Source organism: Morchella importuna (assembly GCF_003444635.1).
Source record: "Morchella importuna strain M04M26 chromosome Unknown Morimp01GS055, whole genome shotgun sequence".
NCBI classification, from domain to species: Eukaryota; Fungi; Ascomycota; class Pezizomycetes; order Pezizales; family Morchellaceae; genus Morchella; species Morchella importuna.
This window is the reverse complement of record NW_025763452.1, coordinates 1-14,425: the sequence shown is the minus strand read 5'-3', so window position 1 is coordinate 14,425 and position 14,425 is coordinate 1. Positions and strand designations below refer to the sequence as shown.

The window sequence follows — 14,425 nt, the reverse complement described above, 5'->3', positions numbered from 1 at the left end:
TCGGAAAACCCTCTTCCTCGGTTGATAAGGCATCTATCCAGTCTGTGTGGACAATAATATGACGCACCTGTGAGGCCCTCAATTATATATCGTGGTGTCTCAAACATCTCTAAGGCGGGAATCAAACCCAAGACATTCCGACATATGTCAGGTGTTTATCACTACATTAGGCAGCGATAGCTATACATTTAAAGTACGGAATTTCAAGTTAAAGAAAATACAATTAAATCACATAATGTTTCCCTCTACATCCCAAAGATTGCTGCCTGAAGGTTGCGAGAAGTCTTGGGGGAGGTGGGGGTAGGTCGATCACAAGCACGACGCAAGGCTGTGGCAGATCGATTGCACTCCTCTTTGTCAATTGCAACCAGCATGATCATCTGCCCTTAACCCCCTGCCCCTCCTCCTCGACCCCGGGAAAATATTGAAAGGTCTATGAAAAAAGGAATAGTTTCATGACTAATTAGGCTAGAACACAAAATCTTTCTATCCTACCCGGTACAAGTCTAATCGGTTTTACGTACTTTGTGGTGTATAAGCTCGACCTATTATCGAACTACTACCTACTAGTATTTTGTGAGTTAAACAGTTCCCCTAGTCCGGGATAATCTAGTTCAAATGAAACCAAGACCTTTATTTATATAATATGAATCTGCTTTTAAGCTCGCGTGGGAAGTTCGAACATACTTATAGGCTCGTGCATCTTTGATATCTTCTCACTAGATAGAGCGAGATCGAGGTAAAACTTGCATTTCCCTCAAGCCAGCTCATGTTTAGCAAATGACCTCAAACTAAGACTTTTTAAGAGGATGTCTTACGCAAAAAGGTACGTTCAGCATGACCAGCTTCTAAGACATCAGAACAGCCTTTGGGTTTGAAGATTTCAAGTTACGCAATGAGGCCCGGGCCAGTACTGCAGTTATTTTTTCTTTAGGTCCGAATTAACTTAAGAGTCTCAGAATATATGTACATGTAGTTATATAAAATCAGTCTAAAGTTACGTATACCCTTAAGACGTAAATTTCTGCCATACACTGATATATATATGTTGGGTATTATGCTAGGAGTATATACTTGTATCTGTTGTGCTTTCTTCTCTTAAGCTGAGCGAATCTGAATTAAAGCTCTGACTTGTCGCAAGTTGAGCACTAATGTAGCGAGGACTAAGATTGAATAGAATAGGTCTATGCTAACATGTCCCTGGTTGAGGGACAAGGCTAGCTTATTGGTCTTGAATTCAGAGCCGGGATCACATAATAGACCAGGCAGGAGTCTTCCGAGCTCGAACTCTGCTGAAAGTGGCCGATATTCCAGCCCTAGTCCTCTGTATCGTGCGTGACAAGAGCTTGAGAAAAGAATAAATGCCCCCCCCAAAACGATAAGAGCCAAATATGTATTTTTGCAGTATTAGCACTTTTCCTAGGTAAGGAACAGGTACCCGCCCCCTCACCGACACCGGCATGCAATGTGATATTTAAAACCTTATAAGAATTGGGTGAGGACCTGAAGAAGGTAATTTAGATTACCGCCAAAACTCGAAAAATTGGCTATCTCCGTCCAGGGACTACCGCTTGAATAATTGGTTGGATGGCATCGATCTACATCAGAAGTTTCCCATACAAGTAATTCTGATCTAGCCAATTTTTCGAGTTATGGCGGTATGATACTTCCGAGCTCTAGACCCTCCCAAGCTTGATGTAGATTGACGATCTGTGGGCCTGAGCTTTGAGCTCGAGCTCAAGACATGGATCTACAATACATGTATGTATGTATGTACGTCTGTAGATCGGTGTCGTGACCTGTGTGCACGAGAGCACTCGACTCATCTAGTCCCATCTAGAGCTTCTGGAACTGTGCCGCAATTCCTGCAAAGTATTTAGTATGTTCGACATATTTTCCGGCCCAAGCTCAGGCTTGAGCTTATTCTTAGGCTTGAGGGTCCAAGTAGATTGTTTGGATTATGGGGATCACTATGAATCAGCATAAACTGGCAGGTTTAAAACACCAGAATACGTGGTAGAGACAGGAGTTCAAAGAAATTTACCTGAGATTTTGTCTCGTGATGCGGTAGTGATAAGGACACCATGATTCTGATAGGATATCAGTGACATCACCGTGGTCTGGAACTGATATATATGGTTGGCTGATAGGAGTTTGAATATGTGTATGTTTCGTGCGACGTGGACCTTCCTGTCACCTGGTTATTGAGGCACGTTGCTGTTGTGCCCTCTACAGTTACATCAAATAGGGTTACATACATGCACAATCCTCACAGCTTTTCCAGGTATTCAAACGAGCTACAGATGCTCCCCACAGGCTTTAATAGAGTACCTACATGTACATATGTAAATACATAAATACCCAGAGTGAATAATAACTATATAAAGAGATAGACATCCCTGAACGTTCCAGACCTCTACAAACCCTCCCACCAATCATGGAATCGCACCCCCAGTTGACAGCTACGCAAAGTCTTGGCGACCAGGTCAAAACTCAGGAACAACGACCAAGGGGGTCCGGTATCCAGCCTAGGCACCTTACTCTACATAACGCCCTTGTCCTGTCTGCTGCACCTTCAAAAAACCTCATCTCACCTCACCACCGCCAACACCTCCCCTCATCCTCACCACTAAACATACAAACACGCCCAAACACCTCCACAATGTCACAACAATACCCGCGCTCTCCCTACCCTCACGCTTCGCCCCGCCATTCTCCCGCCAACCGCAACCCTAGACGCTGGAACGCCCGCGCCCCAACAATAGACCTCACCGCTTCGCCGCCGAGCCACTCCGACGAGCAGCCAGCCGCGAAGCGCCGGCGTGTCATCGAGAGTGTGGATTTGACAGAGCTGGAGGCGGATGAGGACGTACTTCGTCGTCAGCAGAGGGAGGACCTATTGAAGACTCAAGAGGCAGCGAGGGAGAGCGAGAAGAGGAAGGTGGCGGGATTCACGTGCGTCATCTGTATGGAGGACGAGCCCACAGATTTGGCAGTGACGCCTTGTGGTTTGTGACCCTTCCCCCAACTACTCTATATACCCTTCTTTTTTTTTCTAGATAGCTGGTTCTGTAAAGAGAGTTGTCAAGATAGTTGCTTATGTGCGTTTGGGAACAGGCCATATGTTCTGCCACAAATGCCTTCACGGCGCAATCAAGGCCTCGGCTATGCCGCCGGTTAAGTCAGCTGGGAGGTGCCCAGTATGCAGAGGCAAAGTCAGCCTCAAGGACGTGATACCGATGGAATTCAAGATTCTGTCGAAAAGAGAAGGGAAGCAAAAGGCTGCTGTATAGACTTTCTGCTTTTTTTTATATTACTATTCTTTTTAGGTCGGGAAACGCAGGGAAAGGACATTCGCCATAATAACAGCATCACATCGTTACCATATCACTATAACCTATTCCACCTTTTCTTTTCTTTTTACCCTTTAACTTTCTTTCTTAATCCTGCCTGTTTCTTTTTGTTTTTGTGGACTCTATCATTTTTTTGCTGGCTGGGTATTCAATGGGTTTTTTTTTTCCTTTCCTTTTTCCTTATTCATAATATCAGGCACGGGCTGGGCTGGGCTGGATTGGGGGAGTTTTTTTATTATCGTTTTTTATGTGTTTGTTTGCATTGCGCTCCTATTAGCTACATTAACAACCAAAAGAGGGCGGCGGGAGGACACCAGAGGGAATCAAAAGATCACGAATTGTACTCTCGTGTGTGTTGTGATGTCATGTATCTTTGGCCGCATGAAAAGAGCTAGGGGCTAGGGATGTGACCTGGAACAACATGTGCTGTTCTCAGTCATGGTCAGCTGACTGACTGGTCGAGCGAGGAACCATGATGCTGTCTACTCAAGTATATACAGACATGTATGTATCCAAAAGGGTCACTTTGTGACAAGCTAACTACATACTTATATAATTAATTTAATCACTTGATCGATGTGCTAATAATTAATAGCGAAATACCATTTACTAATAAGCTCGATTTAGGTAAATCAAACTACATCTATTGGTATTGTTACTAGCAAAGGAATTTGCTACCACCAATCATGGCGATATGTTACTACAAGTGCTGGTTATAATCACCCCCCCCCCACTCAAGAAATCTCTAGGAACAGCAGCACAAGATAAAAATATTAATGCTTATTAATGATATTTACAAAATAAAAATATAAAAAAGCCTACACCGGACTTGCCCCGTCGACGATGTTGCGCGTAATCTCGCTTCAGGCCACCGCACACCCAAATCAAATGGGATACTAATTCCCTCACAGGCCTCATGGACCGTTTGATATATTCCACGAAATGGTCCTTGTGCCAACGCCATTCTCATGCATTGACCTTAGCCCAGTCGGCAGGCGGGCGATGGTATTATTCAACGCAGGGCTATTTGAAAGGCAAGTAAGTTTAAATTCACAGAGAAGGGATTATTATTTTAGACTTACGATGTTGCAATTGCAAATGACCGTGGGAAAAGTCATCCCCAGTGACACTGGCGCTAACCAGGGGGATAGTCTCTAGAGCCTTTCCCTTCTTATTCCCTCTATAAGAAAGCTTAAGGCGAGAGCCGCATGCGCACCAGCTCCCTCCGGCAAGAAAGGGGAGCTGCACCGGGCCGAGACCCACAAATAAATGTGGACTATTTAGAGACCGCCCAAACGCTGCTGGGTCAATGCTAATTTACATAGGTGTTAGCTTTAATTTTCTCTCCCCACATTTCTGTGTATATCTTGATGAATTTAACAATTTTCCCTACCTTCGAGCGCCCCCGGACCGGATAATGGGCTATCTGGTTGCCACTCTCCTGGGTGTTCACCATTCTAATGATTAGACTTTTCTCTGATCTTATCAATGAGTTTTTTATAATCGGAATTGCATTTCCCAAAGAATATATCCAAAATTAAAATAGATATATCTGCACGGGAATGCCCATACAGCTAGACTACTGGCAGAGAGGCATGATTCAATATGCCACCCAGCAGCCCCAGCCACATAAATTGCAAAGAAGAAAGATTTTAAAGGATTATAATAGAGTTATACGTACGAAGAGTTCTCGGCCTCGGGCGTGGGCAGTGAGAGATTCCCAAGCGGGAGCGTGATCGTGAGGGCGGAGGCGTGGCGGGGCCCTAGGCGGCGCTGGAGTTTCGTCTATATCCCCTCACCACTACCCTGCTCAATTGACCGATATTAGCTACAATACTTATAAGATGAGACTTACAAACTCATATAGTTGTACCTATAAATCGTCCAAGGTATTTGCCATTTTTCTGGGTGTTCTCTATTGGATAATGAGATCTCTGTATACAAATAGCAGCTCTGAAAAATCAGTACCAGATGGTACGTACAGATAACACCGACCACAGGGAGAAGCTCCTGATTCCCTTGACTCCTCCAACTGTTTCTAGGATTATTAGCTATAAGACCGATTAGGAGGAATTAGTACATCAACCAATACTACAGTACCTACCGACACTGACAAAAACATAAATAACCTGGCAAATACCCAGAATATCCTGCTTTCCGCTGCCTCAAGACTGATTGATAGATATCCCCCTTTTCTGTATATCAAACTAGAGTAACAATGCCACTCTAGCTATATTCAGTAAAAAAAGGGGCGCCCATTAGTCGGTCCTGGTACGGCGGGTAGTAGGATATTCTAGGTATTTACCAGGTTGTTTGTGCTCCTCCTCAAAGCTGCAATGTGGTACTTTCCTATATATTCCACAAAATATTAGTCGTTACTCTAAAGACTTAATTCACGCCTTAGAATCTCAGAGACGTAGTTAAGACTGGCAAGTTTAGACATACATTTTGCGTCGGTAGTAGCCCACGTACCGGTGGATCACGGAACTTGGCCTAGATGAGGTTAAGTATTACTTCGTAGGAGACGGATGTGGGGCTGCAACTGTTCCTGCTCACTGACCTTCGATCGTAGTGATGTCCGGAGTGATAGTAGCAAAGTCTATGGGTGTGGAAGAGCCCCAAACAACTGCACAGAAGAATGGAGACACGAAATGGCAGTCATAAACCTAATCCCTCATTTGTGGGTCGTGGTTAGCCCTAATAAATGGATAGATTTCACGAAATATCGCTTTATAATCGCCGAAACTTATTAGAGCTGCCAGTGTGAATTTGAAATACTTAATGCTGGGGAATTTGCTTCTTCTGAGATGGTAAACATGCATGGAACATGTGACAAGAGATCATATGCATAGAGTTGTAACAAGAGATACTTGGCGTTTGTTCGATCGAGCATTTGATCCCATAGTGGGGATTGGGGCTGCTAAGCATGAGATCGATGGCACAAGATTGAGACGTGGATATTGGCTCATTGACATTGATAAGATGATTCCAAAATAACGGAAACACATAGCATTCACTACTAGCCGCCTACAATTCTTTGTCATAACAAGAAAATTTTCAAAATACCTAAGCCCAGATACGACACATATAAAGGGGGTTTCTTGTTCTTTGTGGTGCCGAGTGATGGGTTGTGACCAGACCGGTGTTAGCGGATCTACGAGAATCCCACCAGTGAAGTTTTTTGTGAAATTTAGGCTGCTATTCCTACTTCCTAGCTGGTGGTTTTATATATAGCGCCACCGGCCTGCGGGATAAATCTGTATACATACATACAAGTATATACTCGGGTACGAGGGTTAGAACCAGAATAAGTATGATATGCGCAATGAGGTTATTTGTATTGCAGAGCGGCGCGGCGCCACTCCATACAGATGATCCCTGTCTCTTCACTTGCATGTTCTAGTTCTTATTTCTACACCCGAGTATTTATATAACCATGGCTTTAGAAAATCTCGCCGATCGATTGGAAAAGGCCGAACATACAAGTACTTAGTTAGTACCCAGTCTGGACCAATATGACCCAAATCAACAAGCTATGGGGAGGTATCATCAGCGGTTCAAAAAGATCGAGCGAGTACTACTTGAGACAGGGCAGCATCAGATATACGACTACTAATGATTCCTCAAGGCGAGTGATCATCCATGATTCTCATCATTACGGATATAATCGTCTGGAGCAATTTGCGACAACAGGGCTACCAAAAACATGTACATGCACCTAGATAAGGCGCCACCTACGTTCTGACACGCAGATATTTAAATGAGATAAGCACAAAACTAAACTATTCCTGTACGCGTATCTGGCTAGCCGCATTATATACATGTAGTCCTTTGTTCAACAGTTACCAGCCGCAGGATTAATATAAAGTAGCCTTCGTCTGTACTAAAACGAAGGGCCGAGATTGCATTGCATGTTGAGGATACGGATTATGCAGAGGCTCTTTCGGTACCTTATCTATTATGTGAGCTACCATACCGTGAGCAATCGCAAAAGCCTCAAACGTATCCATATTCTAGAAGGTTATTCTATCCCTATACGACTCATTCGAGATATCTACACTCAACTACTATGTAGTAGTTGAATAATTGTAAGAGCCTATGCCTTAATTGAGAGTGTGGTACATGTACACAGAACAGTTTTATTCCTTCCCTCTTCTTAGAAGCTATGCTCAATATATACTGCCCTTGATAATGGCCTGTCGACTGTCGTTTTCGTGCTCACAGTTCACCCCCCCCCCCCTCCCCTTTCCCTCCACGGCGATGTGACCAACTCTAAAAGCAGTATTATTATGTACACCGATAGGTAATAAGTCGTGGGACGTGCTTTGTAATTCGTGAATAAGCAAGCCTCATCAAAATCTTCACAGGGTGCGAGAGTGCTTCCATAGCTGTAATCTCAAGCAATTGGCAACGAAGAATCCACTAGTGGCAGCTAAAAGATCTACGAGCTCTACCAATATGATTGTACCGCCTTCCCCATTGAATAAAAGAAGAAAGGAGACTACTGAAGCTCAGCGGGCGAAGGTTATCACCCTTTACGAGGTCGGTTTGACCTACAACGAGATTGAGGAACGAACGGGAGTGAAGAGAAGTACCTGCTGGAATATAGTTAAGAGGGATAAAGATAGACGGAAACCAGGAAGTCTTACCCCATATACTGCTAGCAAATGTAACGGCAACATTATCTGTTGGTTGGAATGATCGATTGAATCGTGAAGGGAAGGTATTGTGCAGTTGAATTAGGATTTGTAATGGGGTCTCTGTTATGTTCTTTTGGTTTCCATTACGCGAGGTATGAGTCATCAACGGACTAGAGGCTAGATATATAAAGGGGTGTTGTCTCGTGCCTTCTCATGTTTTCCTTCCTTTCCTTTTCTCTTCACGGAACTTCTTGTACTTACTCCACGAATACTACTTTGTTCTACGCCTCGTCATAGGGCTCAACTAGTTAGTCATACATCAGCAAGCTCGCCTATTACCCAGGGCGCAGCCCCTACGTCCTGGCGGGCATTCTGCGCCACGAGCGCCCAGCGCGTCCGGCACCGCCAGAGTACAACCTTCGCGCCAGGCTCCGCCGTAGGACCGTCCCACTCTCTGGGACCGCCAGGAGATATGGCTCACGTCCGGAGGGCACTCGCCAATGCTCTGGTCGCCTGGGCCGCCATGAGATTCCCTCCCCCTCCGGAGACGCTAGGATGGAGTGACTCCGCCCACAGCACCTAGGAACTTTTGCTTCTTTTGATTACGTCAGTAGTACACGCGAGCACTTCCCAATGCTCTCACAGTTTTCTTGAATGCTCTCACGGCACGACGAATGCTCTCACGGCACGACGAATGCTCTCACGGCACGGCGAATGCTCTCACGGCACGGCGAACGCTCCCGCGAACGGCACCGCGAACGCTCCCGCGAACGCTCCCGCGAACGCTCCCGCGAACGCTCCCGCGAACGCTCCCGCGAACGCTCCCGCGAACGCTCCCGCGAGGGCTACCGCGAACGCTCCCGCGAGGGCTACCGCGAGTGCTCCCAGAGCACTCACCAATGCTCACAGAGCTGAGGCATTCGTCATACCCACTCAAGGTGAGGCAACCCTCATTTGGGCTCCTTTGGATTGATACACCGTCCTCAAAGGATAGGAAGGCCGCACCAGTCCCTCAAAAGATATCTAACGTGGGTATCCTCAACGCCGCTGTACGGTCAGTCGCGGGATACTGATACGAGCACTGTCCTGTATACTGGTGACGACTACCCAACCATTGAAGGACGTGTATGTTTCTGTCGATTCGTGAAAGGCATAATTAGCCTTGAGGTTGAGGCCATGGTACGGCTCGTCTGAAAAGCTCAATGTCCATGCATAAGCAGCAAACATGGACTGGCATTGACCTCCTGGAGCGAGCTTGCTGGATAGCCAGACTCAGATACTGAGCGGCCGAAACTTTACCTCCTTCTTCCAATCCGCATGCATAGCAGAACGACACGAATTTTGAATTAGAGAGTCCAATTGGGTCTAACGTTCCTAGAGCACTCAAGAATGCCCTCACGGCTTTACAAGTATTCAACTAAATTCATTCCACGTACGCAAGTCTATCCTAGTATTTACCAACCAATTACCAGTCTCCACCTCAAACAAATGGGCCATTCCCAATATACTCCGAATATTAACGACCCACATCCTCTTCCTCCTCCTCCTACAAACCTTCAGGAGCCCATGTGAGCTATCAGCGATACCACGATCCTTTGCCTCGAGTAGCTCCACTATACATAGTCTATGTGCTCGCCCCCCACTGTCCCGCAGCTTGAACAAAGCCTCGACACGTCCTGGTAAGCGTCCCCGAAACACTCCCCACTCCTCTGAGGACGCTACCGATACCCATACCCAATCCTTTCTTAGTTTCCCTTTCCTAAAAGCCGCGTTTCCCGTACACCTGATATTGTGAACCTCGTACACCTCAGGTCTTTGGAAGATTGGTATCGGAACCTACAAACATGTGAACATCTCCACCCGGCGCTCTAAAATGCTCTCAGAGCTTCCGGCAAAGCTTTGAGAGCATCCCGCATCCTCTGCATACTCCTTTATCAGGCGATATAACGTGGTATGGCTTATTTGCAGTCCATCCACAATATTGAAAAGTCTTTCCGATTTCGTGGAGGGGTTGCAAAGACGCCTTAGAGGCAGTCGGCCTTCTACTATGGATCGTTCATTTGGTGTTTTTTTCCGGTCTTCGATTTTAAAAATCTCAAGTAACTCCTTCAGGTTATCTCGATGGCTCCAAAGGATGTCGTCAGTGCTCTCAGGACCTCCAACAATGTCTTTCAGATTCAGCATTCGAATCTCTAACGCCAACCGCCGCCCCCCATAGTCCAGTATCTGCGTTGCAGCATCGACCTTGTTGGATGCTCCGTATGCCTCTTTTATCTGACGTACATGGGCGAGTTCGTTGATGTCGGTGGAGTACTGGGGAATGCTCCCAAAGCGCTCGACATGTTCCCGATAGTGCGTTAACACGTGCAATTTGATGAAGTTGAAGTGAGACCTTTCCCGTATCTCGCGAATCTCCTCCAAACCTCGCTGAGCGCTCTGGGAGCCTGAGGTCTTCACAGCTTTTGTCCGATCTCTCGCATCCTTAACCGTCCTCTTGTACGCCCAGAATTCTAAAAAGATATCCTTGTGCTTATGGAAATCCTCGAGATAGCTCTCCATATAATTCAGTGTGCTCGTCGTATGACTCCCATACTGCGCCATTAAGTGGAAGTCGATTAAGCCTCGTACACATTTCAATGCCTTTGCAAAGTCGCCCCTGAGAGCCACCCCCGGGTTTCTCAAAGCAGCCGCGAGTGCTCCAAGAACGACCCGCCCCAGATTTCTCATCTCCTCCCCTTGCCATTGGGTTGTGGCACGATATGCCTTGTTCGGTACTGCCAGTCCAGGGTAAGGCGCAATCGAGGCCCAAGCCTTGTCAAATTCCTCCAATCGATTGTGCTTCTTCAAGAAAGCCCGAACCCACTCCATCATGTGCTTCAACATCCCTAGGTAGATATTGTGCAGAATGTCCGGTTTGTTGAGATCGTATGGATTAACCCTCGGCATACCCCAGAAAGCATTGAAGAGTGTCTTTACTGATCTCGCGACAAGGTATTCCACCGGTCCCAGGTTTCCCGGGTTCTCCCTGAATAGCTTTACCCTCTCCCGGTAATCCTCGTGATCGCGCGTAGGGCTACGGCGAGTGCTCCCAAGACTGTGGAATTCCACCTCGCATCTTGGACAAGAGCGAGTACTAATATTTTGTAAGTTTGAATGCTCAGGTTGATCAGCGATCCAACCCGACAACACCGGAAAGCATAGACGTTCGTACCCGTCGGCGCATGCGATTAGCTCGCCTTCCTGAGAGCACTCCCGAATGCTCTGAAAGATCTCCCCAAGGGCGCGATGCAGCGCCATTTGACTCTGACGTCGTAAAGCGGAATTAGCGAGTGAGTTCTTCCCGAGCTTAGGTGGGACTGGCAGTAGCCCTAGGAGAATTAACGAATGCCCGGTGGGCTTGCTCCGGACCGATGACTTGATGTTCCCGATGGTAAGATAGATTGGCCAGGCTTTCTTGTCCCCACTAAAATTTGTCAAATGTGTGCCATCTGACGCGCATATAATTGGTACCACAGTCGACCCCTCCGGTAAGGTATTCTGTCCAGAAAGCATTAGCGACTGCCTCTAGAGCACTTGTGAGACTTACCAGACCTGCGTCTCCCACCACCAATCTCCCGTATGCATTTCCCCGTACATTCTCTCGCCAGATTCATTATGCTCCACCACTGGCGCGTACACCAATGACTCCCGAAAGGCCCGTTGGCCTAGAAGATATCGCACAATTACCATTGGATCCCGGTAATAGTAAGGGATTTTCTCTCCCCCAATATCCACCTCCGAATGATGCCAGCTCGCCTTTCCCAATATGTCATTCATTTCGTCCAACCTCTTTATAAAACCTCGCCCAGTCCTGTAGGAGCATTCGCCACTGCTTGACGGAGCGTGTAGAAAGAAACTGTCGATATTTCCTTGTGAGGCCTTCGACAGTATGAAATAACGTGCCATTCTAAACTCGTATGCTGAGTTGAATGGGTGCCACGGGTATCGGAGAAGGTTTTGTGAGCATTCGTCGTAGTCCTCCGAGCGGTAGAGACGCTCCCCAGCACCCTCGTAAATCGTTGTCGCTGCCTCATGCCTATTTGCATCTCCATCTGTCTCTTCCATCATAAAATATGATTCGGATTCCAGATCTGAATTATTATCGGGATCTTGGTCATGATAATTGATACTGTTGCTCTCCGAACTATCCGAGTCGTCATGGGCATCTGAATAGGAATCGTGAATGCCTTCCGGGCTGTCGTGAGTGTCATTGGGTGCCTCTTGATCGCGCTCCAGGAGTAAAAATTGGTTTCCCAGCCATTCATCTGCTTCAAATGGATGTGTAGTTCGAAGATGTTTATCGAAGTTCGCGGAGGAGCTGTACCGCTTGCTGCAAAAAGGGCAAGACGATTTCATTGAAGTCTCATGATGCTAGCAAAGCACTCCTGAGTGCTCTAAAAATTTGGTTTCTGCCAAGGCCGAGGAGGCTCTTTCCTGCAGGTGCTGCTGCAGAGTGCTCGAATGATTTGATTTGTCAGCCAATGAGGCTCCTCTCACCTGCACCCCGGTCGGCAAGGCTGATTTTCAATACGAGTCTGATGTCATACATCACCAACCTAATACAAACATCAACACCAACACGAAGAAACACCCCACCACCCCAATCAGGCGGCCAGTTATGCTAGATTCTATCGCCCTGAGCATCTGCACTCTCTCCCTGAGCACTCGCGGAGTCTCTTCAGATCGAGACAGTGTTCTCAGCGCCAAATTCAACACTAATATCGACTACGAGCTCAAAGAATACATTCTCTCCGAATCAGCTTCCTAGAGGACAGAGTACCAACACCAACAAGAACACAAGCACCAACCCCAACACCAGAATGTTATCGACGTCACCATTGGTACCGTCAGAGCATCCCCGAGTGCGCCTGGAGCATTTAGATCAACGTCATATATTGAAGCAAACATTGAGTACGAGCACCCTCGAGTGCTTCTAGAGCATTCGTGGGTGCTCTCGGAAGCGTGATAAGCTCAAGAAAAAAAGCTGATCGTACTCGGTATAAGAGCACCCCTCCCTTCCTTCAAGTTCGTGAGAAGTTCCTAACCACCTTCAAGTTTTCCATTGCCTTCAACATTACCTGTTGAAATCTCATCCTTCAAGTTCCTCCGTTTTCAAGCGATTTAACCTTTGCAATCTTTATAAATAAGATGGTATTTCTCTCTCCTAATCCAATTAATTTTAGAACCATACTCACCACAGTGATACATTAACATTATCAGACTCCAAACACCGCTCAGAGCACTCCCGGTAGCTCACAGAACACAAATCAACTTCCCAATAAGAAGCGCTTGCGTGACATAGACGAAGACGATAACGAAAAGACCCACCGAAAAACCAAGAAACACAAATCGTCCCGAAAACATAAGAAACACCGAACTTCCTCAGGTCGCAAATCGTCCCGCAAAACTGTCAAGCCTATCCCGGAGGAGATACCAGAAACACCCCCTAAGCAGTCGCCAGTGCTTTCCGGGTTCACCCCGATCAACAAGAGCCGAAAACAAAACCCTGTACCTCCACCAATCCGGACTGAAACCCGGACTCCGCCAAATACTAACCTAGCTCCATCGGACACTGAAGGGATCTTCCCGAGTAACTGGGGAGCAACCCTAACTGATTCCGACTCCTTTCCCGACTTTAGTTCCGAACCCTCTGAACCATACATAAGTGACGATCAAGACCCAGCAACAGGTCCAGCAACAGGCCCACTAGCAGCAGTCTCCACTGCTTCCTCAGCACGCAGCAGTGCTTCACCAGAGGCCCTTGTACGGACGACCGTACTTAGGGTTAGTGCTACCCCACCAGCACCCGCTAGTGCTCCACAAAAGAACGTTGCCCGGAAGACTATAGTCCCAAGTCAAGTTCTCACTCGGTCCAAGTCTAGTGCAGTCCGCTCAACAGGCCCAGCAGCAACAGGCCCAGCAACAGGCCGCTCAACAGGCCCAGCAGGCTCTACTACTCCCTCACCAGCACCCGTCAGTGCTCCACCGAAGGTTCTTGCACCGGAGACCCCTACATTCAAGCCCCGACGCCCCTCTCGGTTATTTTCTAGTGCAAGCCCGTCCGAACTAATAGACCACCCCTCACCAGTACGACAGAGACTAATTAGACCCGAGCCATCGCCGATTGTCCAAGAGACATCCCCGAGTGTTCAAGAGACATCCCCGAGTATTCAAGAGACATCCCCGAGCTCGACCGCATTCAAGATGACTCAAGCAAGCAAAGCGAAGATGACTTTAGGTCTACTCAACCTACCTAGAGTGTACACCAGCATCCGCAACAGCCTAAAGGCGGAAATGCAAAATGTGGGTTGGGTCAATAAAAGCACGTCTGGTATGGCTGCGTTCAATGCCCTATGCCTTTACTTGATGAACTTGCCCTCCCTCAACGGTTTT

General features: G+C 47.1%; 4 protein-coding genes across 4 annotated transcripts; 3 read left to right on the top strand and 1 right to left on the bottom strand.

The window, feature by feature from the left end:
• Window positions 1-2,437: 2,437 nt before the first annotated feature.
• Window positions 2,438-3,293, top strand: LAJ45_11035 (uncharacterized protein; the record flags this gene model as incomplete). The annotated part of the gene is made up of 2 exons (XM_046120547.1): window positions 2,438-3,008; window positions 3,118-3,293. The coding sequence occupies 2 exons, from the start codon at window positions 2,438-2,440 to the stop codon at window positions 3,291-3,293; spliced, it is 747 nt and encodes a 248-aa protein (XP_045966218.1).
• Window positions 3,294-7,811: 4,518 nt separating this feature from the next.
• Window positions 7,812-8,576, top strand: LAJ45_11034 (uncharacterized protein; the record flags this gene model as incomplete). Its single annotated transcript, XM_046120546.1, has 3 exons — window positions 7,812-7,817; window positions 7,878-8,040; window positions 8,317-8,576. 3 exons carry the CDS (start codon window positions 7,812-7,814, stop codon window positions 8,574-8,576), a joined length of 429 nt encoding a protein of 142 aa, XP_045966217.1.
• A 71-nt stretch (window positions 8,577-8,647) lies between these two features.
• On the top strand, window positions 8,648-8,908 carry LAJ45_11033 (uncharacterized protein; the record flags this gene model as incomplete). The annotated part of the gene is made up of 1 exon (XM_046120545.1): window positions 8,648-8,908. The coding sequence occupies one exon, from the start codon at window positions 8,648-8,650 to the stop codon at window positions 8,906-8,908; it is 261 nt and encodes an 86-aa protein (XP_045966216.1).
• Window positions 8,909-9,829: 921 nt separating this feature from the next.
• Window positions 9,830-12,388, bottom strand: LAJ45_11032 (uncharacterized protein; the record flags this gene model as incomplete). Its single annotated transcript, XM_046120544.1, has 2 exons — window positions 9,830-11,456; window positions 11,580-12,388. 2 exons carry the CDS (start codon window positions 12,386-12,388, stop codon window positions 9,830-9,832), a joined length of 2,436 nt encoding a protein of 811 aa, XP_045966215.1.
• Between the last annotated feature and the right edge of the window lie 2,037 nt (window positions 12,389-14,425).